Raw genomic sequence first — 7500 nt, 5'->3', positions numbered from 1 at the left:
TTATAATATCATTATATGCAGACAATTTACTATTGTTATTGTTAAGATATTATCACTAATATTGCTGTGTGTTCATTAGCTGTGTGCTAATTTTGGAGGAGCATGAGAGACTGGAGTACCGTAAAGACGGTCACAGGGGCTCGGCTAACGCTATCCCATTCTCTCTTGCTCCTTCTTCGCCTCGGCATTATCGCAATGATGATAATCGGCAAAAGAAATCAGGAATAGTGATGATAATATCGTAACAACAACAACAATAGTAAATGTACAAGTAATGGTAATAGCAATTGTAATAGTAATAATAATAAAAAACAATAATAAGGATAATAATAATGATAGTAATAATAGCAATAATAATAATAATAACAACAATAATAACAACAACAGCAATAATAACATTAACAATAATCATAATAATGAATAATGATAATAATAGCAATAATAATAATAATAATAATAATAATAATAATAATAATAATAATAATAATAATAATAATAATAATAATAACAACAACAACAATAATAACATTAACAATAATCACAATAAAACAGTAAATACATATACCAAAGCCACAATCAAAGTAACAGGCAACTCCTCGCCGCTGTCAGCCATTAAAAAAATCATAAATTACTCCAATGCAAAAAAAAAAAAAAAAGGGTCAACGACTGATCTAATTGAGTTTCATGTCACTCATCCCGATGCTAGCCGCTCGCCCGCTCACTCAAACGATGCAAACGTCTATTTAATGCATTTTTTGAGTGAATAGTTTCGCTGTCACTGTCCCCACTTCTCTCTTTCTCTCTTGTTCTCTCTCTCTCTCTCTCTCTCTTGCTTTCTGTTCCTCTGTCTCTGTCTGTCTGTGTGTGTGTGTGTGTGTGTGTGTGTGTGTGTGTGTGTGTGTGTGTGTGTGTGTGTGTGTGTGTGTGTGTGTGTGTGTGTGTGTGTGTGTGTGTATGTGTTTGTACTGTGTGTATATATATATATATATATATATATATATATATATATATATATATATATATATATATATATATATATTGCTCTCTATATCTCTCTTGCTTTCTATATCTCTCTCTCTTACTCTCCCCCTCTCCCCCTCTCTCTCCTGCTGCCCTTTCCATCTCTCTCCCTCTCGCCCTTTCTCTCTCAATTTCCCTTCTCCCCTTCCCTCTTCTCCTCTCTCTCTACCTGTCCTTCTCCCTCTCTCACTGTCTTCATCCCCTCACGCTGAACGAAGGAATAGTCTCCAATTACCATAAAAGGACATGGTGAAAAAAATATGTTACACTTCTAATATTTCATTTCATCATTACTAACTCCGTTGTCATAGCAACAATAACAGTGAAGGAAGTCGAAGCAGTGAGAAAATAATGGTAATAATTACATTAATAAGAGTGATGATGATGAATACTAATAGTGGTAATCGTAAGAATAATGATGATGATGATAATGATTATGATAAAAGACAATGATAATAACCATAGAAACAAAAATGGTAAAAATATAATAATAATAATAATAACTACAACTAAATCAATTTTGGAATACCAAAAAATTCTTAAAAATGATGATGATAATGATGATGGTAAAGATGATGATGAGGATAATACTAATAACTATACTGATAATAATAAAATCATCTATAATAATAACTTTGATATTGATGATCATAAGGATAGCAATAATAATAATAATGATCACAATAACAGTAAAAACAATAAGAAGAAATAATAGAAAAATATGATGATGACGATAATAAGAATAATGGTAATAATAATGACAATAACTTAACAGCAACAAAAACATAACAACAATAATACCAATAATAGCTGTAGTAATAATAATGATATCTATATTAATATCAAGCAGAGAAACTAGAGGAATCATAGTGATGAAATAATGATTATCATTGTGTTTATAACACTATCAATTACTATCACAGTGTTTGTGATAGTTATAATGATCACAACAATAATAGCGACTTGTAATGGTAATGGTAATAACAATGATAATGAAAATGAACATGAAATTGAAAATTATAATAACAATAATAATAATAATAATAATGATAATAATAATAATAATAATAATAATAATAATAATAATAATAATAATAATAATAATAATAATAATGATAATAATAGCAATACATTAACATCAACGATAATAATAATTATAATAATAATAATAACATTAACATTAACGATAATAATAACATTAACATTAACGATAATAATAACATTAACATTAACGATAATAATAACATTAACATTAACGATAATAATAACATTAACATTAACGATAATAATAATATACAACAATTATAACAATAATAGTGATGATCATGACGATGATGATGATGATAATAACAATAACAACAATAACAATAGTTACAATAATAATAATAATAATAATAATAATAATAATATAATAATAATAATAATAATAATAATAATAATAATAATAATAAATAAAAATAATAACAATATTAATAATAACTGCTGTCATAAAAACAACGGCAAAAATGATAAAGATAATAACAATAATACCAACAATAATAATAATGATAACAATAACAGCTCTTATTACTACCATGGGTATAAAAACTACTAACTGATAATAATAATCGGACCACTACTAACATTATTACCAATATCTAATAAAATTTACCATCATGAATAATAAAAAAACAAATAGAATATATGAGGTAAGCATCTGAAAATACATCCATTGTAAAAATAAAACACCATTTACACCAATTTCAAAACTGCACGCAATCAAAAGCAATAGAAACAAAGTAAGACCAATCAAAAAGCCAATAAAAAGAAACAATACAATCCCTTCAATAACAATCATAAAAATAAAAAGAAAAAAGAAGAAATTTTACTATGTAGAAAAAGGGAATTTTCTCTGCTATTTAGTTAACTAAAGTGTAAGGTTAACTTTAAATTTACGCCCTAATTACCGAACTGTAAATCAATGACCATTCTTATAAATATAACAAAAATACCAATGTGAAACGGGATTTTAGGACTGGGTAAAATGAAAACATTTCTTACGTCGTAGAAAACAAACTGTACACGCGCTCTCTGACCCTCCCAGCCTCTCTCCCTGTACACCCTTATCCCAGCTCACCTTACCCTTCACCCCCGGACCCACCCCCACCCTTAACCCTACCCTAACCCCCCCCCTGGTCCTTACCCTTACCTCTACCCTAACCCCTCCCCAGGCCCACATCCATCACCTCCACCCCTACCCAGCACCCCCACACTCACCCCCAACCTCCACCTCCCCACCCCCACATCGTAACAAACATCCTCATCTGTTATTTCATCGTGGGTCACCGACCTTGCCCCCCTCCCCTCCCCCTCCGACCCTATCAGCCCCTTTTCTTTTTCACAACCAAAACACAATACTTCCTGGTTCGTTGACCTGGCATGACCTCTCCCCTGTTCGCTTGAGGCTATTGTCCCTTCAGAGGTCATCCGTACTTTCACTTGCCCTTCCTTACCTTACCTTACCTCTCCTCTTCCCTTATTTCTTATTATTATCATCATTTATTTCTTTTAATTTTACTAATATCATCTAGTATAAATTATCGTATCACCATAATGGCTTTCATCCGAGGTCAACCACAGACACTTCCCCGGAGGTTAAACACCCAATTCAAAAAGGTCAACAAAGGTCAGGGTCATGCTGAGAAAAGGAGGGGTAGGGAAGGAGGGAGGGGAGAAGGGAGGTATTCCAATCTAACGGAAATCATACCCCACTAATACCACAAGGTCGAAAATCTACTTCCTTCCAAGGGTAAAATGATCCTTACAGCGGCCAGACAGAAGGTGATCGGTAACTAAGACTCTTTTTAAGAAGTGGGATCGTATAAAGAGGCGATTTGGTCCCTTCGCTCCCACACTCACCCGCGGACTCTTCAGGGACAACATACCGACCGCTTCTGCACGACAATCTACACCAACTTTAACTTCTCAAACATGAAGGTTAGTAAAATCAACGTTTTCTTCCCATGTTGTATAATGAATGAAAAAAACACATTACCGTGTTGATATTATGGTAGAAAAACCCACGATGCAGAAACTAGATTTACTGCTGTCCCACTTGTTTCAATAAATCTAGTTTGTGCATCGTGGGTTTTTCTACCATATAATAATATAATATTTAGTCACGTTTTATTGTTCACTACGAGCTTTCCCACGCACATAAATCCTAATTTTCTATAAATTTCCCAAGAATTATCTATTTTTTGGCGAATTGATCAAATACATTCAAACAATGGCTCTCTAAAAGGCATATTTAAAAGTCTATTACACGTTTCGATTGTAAAATGTGAAGAATCATCGAGTTTTCAGAGGATGTCACTCTTCAGAAACAGTGTCAAGCAAGTGTTGACTTCTAAGCGATGTTCGTTAAGCGTCCGGTGTTATTCTCGCGTTTAAAATGTTATTCGCCTTTTCAGTGTTATTTTTACCAGTCTATTTCTAACATCTTTTGTTTTTCACGTTCATTATCCCCCTTTCGCTCTCAAAGTAACTTTTTTGCGTTATTTTTGTTTCGACGCTATTTCTAAGTTTAATTATTCTCCAGTCCGGTTATATTTCGCCTTCAATGTTGTTTTTGCTTCGATATTAACTTTGGTCATTCATTTTTTTATATATACTTTGACGCAGCATTTATTTCCACGATCAGCATCTCTGTTCACGATGAATGTTATTTTTTCACGTTAACTCTTACTGTTCCTTACTGTTTACCTATCAAAATCACCATTCAAAATAAACGTTATTTTTCTCCCTTCATTTTTTCTTCTTTGTAGATGTTCGTTTCATCTGTTGGCGTTGGCTTCGGCTGCGAATTCCATGTCCTTTTTCAGTCTCTCGTTATTTTTCACGTTCCATTCTATCCATCCCATTCCAAAAACATCATCCACTCTTCCTATTTTCAACCAAAATAAAAATTCCCATCCAACATCATCCTCAAATCTCACTATCATCATTTTATCCATCTTTTTTCTTTCCAGGTGTTCGTTTTCTCCGTTTTGCTGGCGTTGGCTTCCGCTGCGCCGCAAGGAAGGGACAATCTAACTAAACTTGAGGAGGAAACCCAGTATGTGCCGGTGAGTCGAGAAGCATTTACGTTCACATCCCTCGGATCATTAATCATCAGTGATAATCTGTAATATGTTTCGACGTGTAATTTATTACCGTGTTAAACGACTACTTCTACACATCTCCGTATATGTATATATATATATATATATATATATATATATATATATATATATATATATATATATATATACACACACACATATATATATATATATATATATATATATATGTGTGTGTGTGTGTGTGTGTGTGTGTGTGTGTGTGTGTGTGTGTGTGTGTGTGTGTGTGTGTGTGTGTAAATATATAAATATATAAACATATAAATAAATAAATAAATATATAAACATATAAATAAATAAATAAATATATAAACATATAAATAAATAAATAAATATATAAACATATAAATAAATATATATATATATAAATATATATATATATAAATATATATATATATAAATATATAAATATATATCTACATCTATATATATATATATATATATATATATATATATATATATATATATATATATATAACAAACACACACTAAAAACAACAACTCTGACCCCCTGCCCCTCCCCCCTCCTTCCAGCAACCCTTCGCCTATAACTACAACATCGCCGACGAGATCGGGGCGGTGCGGGCGGCCCACGTGGAGGAGGGCGACGGCGACGGCAAAGTGCGCGGATCCTACTCCTACGTGAGGCCCGACGGAGTCCTGCAGACGGTCAGGTAAGCGTCCTTTGTGATTTTTGGTTTTCATTCGACAGCTCTTTATCTTTTCTTTCTCCCTCTCTCTCTTTCTCTCGGTCTCTCTCTCTTCTTCTCCCTCCCCTCCCCTCCTTTTCTTTCTCCCTCTCTCCCCTACCTCATTCTTCCCCCTTCCCTTCCCTTCTCTCTCTCTCTCTCTGAGACGCTTAAATATTATTTTCCTTCGCATTTTTTTTTTTTTTTTTGAGACGCTTAAACGTTTCTTGTTGATTTCCATCGCAATTTCTTGAAAAAAGTGAAATGAAATTGCGAAATCTTTGCATCCCAGTCTACGCGTTCGTCTTTCCTTTGTTTTTAGAAGAGCATAACTGGTCAAAAGTCAATGAAATCTTTTCCACCACCAACTCATATCGGACAAAATATGTATATAATAAAATGATAAGTATAATGATAACAAAAACAATAATCATCATAATAATCACCACCATCAATAATAATAATAATAAATAATAATAATCACAATCATATTTTTTTAACCATTAATAATAATCAGCAATAATGATGATAATGATAATAATAACAATAATAGTAACAAGAACAACAATAATAATCATAACAATAACAAATATCCCAAAAACATCAATACCAACAACAACAGAAAACAATGACAATAACACCCCCCACCCCAAAAAAAAAAATCCTTTCTCCGACCCCCGTTAACCTCCCTCCCCCCCTAAACGCCCTCCCCCTCCCGCAGGTACGTCGCCGACGAGAAAGGCTTCCGGCCCGAGATCCTGGAGGAGGAGGCGCCGGGCTTCGAGGTGGCCAACCCCTCCGGCACCTCCAAGTTCAGCGTGCAGCTCCCTCACGCGGAGGAGTTCGGCGTGGAGCTCTCCGCCCAGGAGTACGACCAGTACAAGGAGGCCGCCAGACTGAGAGAGCTTGAGGAGCAGAGCCAGAAGGAGAGCCAGAGTTAGAGCTTGTGAGCTTAGGGCTAGAGTTAGATCTTACGAGCTTAGAGCCAGAGTTAGAGCTTAGAGCCAGGGTTAAAGTTAGAGCTTACAAGCTTCGAGCCAGGGTTAGAATTAGAGCTTGGGTTTGAGCCAGGGTTAGGGTTAGAGCTTACGAGCCTAGAGCCAGGGTTAGAATTAGAGCTTGGGTTTGAGCCAGAGCCACTGCAGAGCCTGGGTTCGAGCTTAGGTTCGAGCCAGAGCTATACAGTAGAACCTTGTTTAGAGGCGAGATTCGTGTCAGAGCTGCAGTAGAGCCAGAGCTGGACCTACAACCAGACATAAAACACCACAATAAGCCAGAGCCAACCCAGAGCCACCCCGAAGGAAATCAATACAATACCAGAACATCTTCGCAATTTTTCAACTTCATCTTTTCCTCCCTCCACTTTCCATCCACGAAGAAGCAATTGACAAAGCAAAATCGGAGATAAGACGGAGACTTGCTTCAGAAATGGTCATCATTTTCATTTTCATTGTGTATATTGCTTTTATATGTTAATTCTCGTAGTGACGTGATGACGGTCATATACTCCGTCACACTGTGATAAACCCCTTTTATCATAGTATAAACTTTATTAAAGATTCGATAAAAAATACCTGATGTATTATTATGCCAGATATAACCATAAATATATAACGAAAGAGAAAGAAAGA

The 7500-nt window shown here is 34.6% G+C and overlaps 2 protein-coding genes across 4 annotated transcripts in view; one reads left to right on the top strand and one right to left on the bottom strand.

Moving 5' to 3' along the window:
- The window catches only part of LOC113812424 (tyrosine-protein phosphatase non-receptor type 13), a 324727-nt gene that overhangs the window by 4053 nt on the left and 313174 nt on the right, over positions 1-7500 (bottom strand). The window lies entirely within an intron of this gene.
- Positions 3613-7430, top strand: LOC138862387 (uncharacterized). Its single transcript, XM_070124137.1, has 5 exons — positions 3613-3685; positions 3872-3996; positions 5031-5126; positions 5715-5854; positions 6591-7430. The coding sequence occupies exons 1-5, from the start codon at positions 3613-3615 to the stop codon at positions 6808-6810; spliced, it is 654 nt and encodes a 217-aa protein (XP_069980238.1). The 3' UTR covers positions 6811-7430.

Source organism: Penaeus vannamei, chromosome 8, assembly GCF_042767895.1.
Source record: "Penaeus vannamei isolate JL-2024 chromosome 8, ASM4276789v1, whole genome shotgun sequence".
In the NCBI taxonomy this organism is placed as follows: domain Eukaryota; kingdom Metazoa; phylum Arthropoda; class Malacostraca; order Decapoda; family Penaeidae; genus Penaeus; species Penaeus vannamei.
The sequence above is the reverse complement of the archived record's forward strand: the minus strand, read 5'-3'. Positions and strand labels throughout refer to the sequence as shown.

What these genes read in the sequence shown, in the direction of transcription:
- LOC138862387 (XM_070124137.1), top strand. Translation starts at nt 3,613, where the DNA reads ATGGCTTTCATCCGAGGTCAACCACAGACACTTCCCCGGAGGTTAAAC. An exon ending in TTAACTTCTCAAACATGAAG is followed by an intron (nt 3,997 to 5,030) that starts GTTAGTAAAATC and finishes TTTTCTTTCCAG; the next exon opens with GTGTTCGTTTTCTCCGTTTT. An exon ending in GGAGTCCTGCAGACGGTCAG is followed by an intron (nt 5,855 to 6,590) that starts GTAAGCGTCCTT and finishes CCCCTCCCGCAG; the next exon opens with GTACGTCGCCGACGAGAAAG.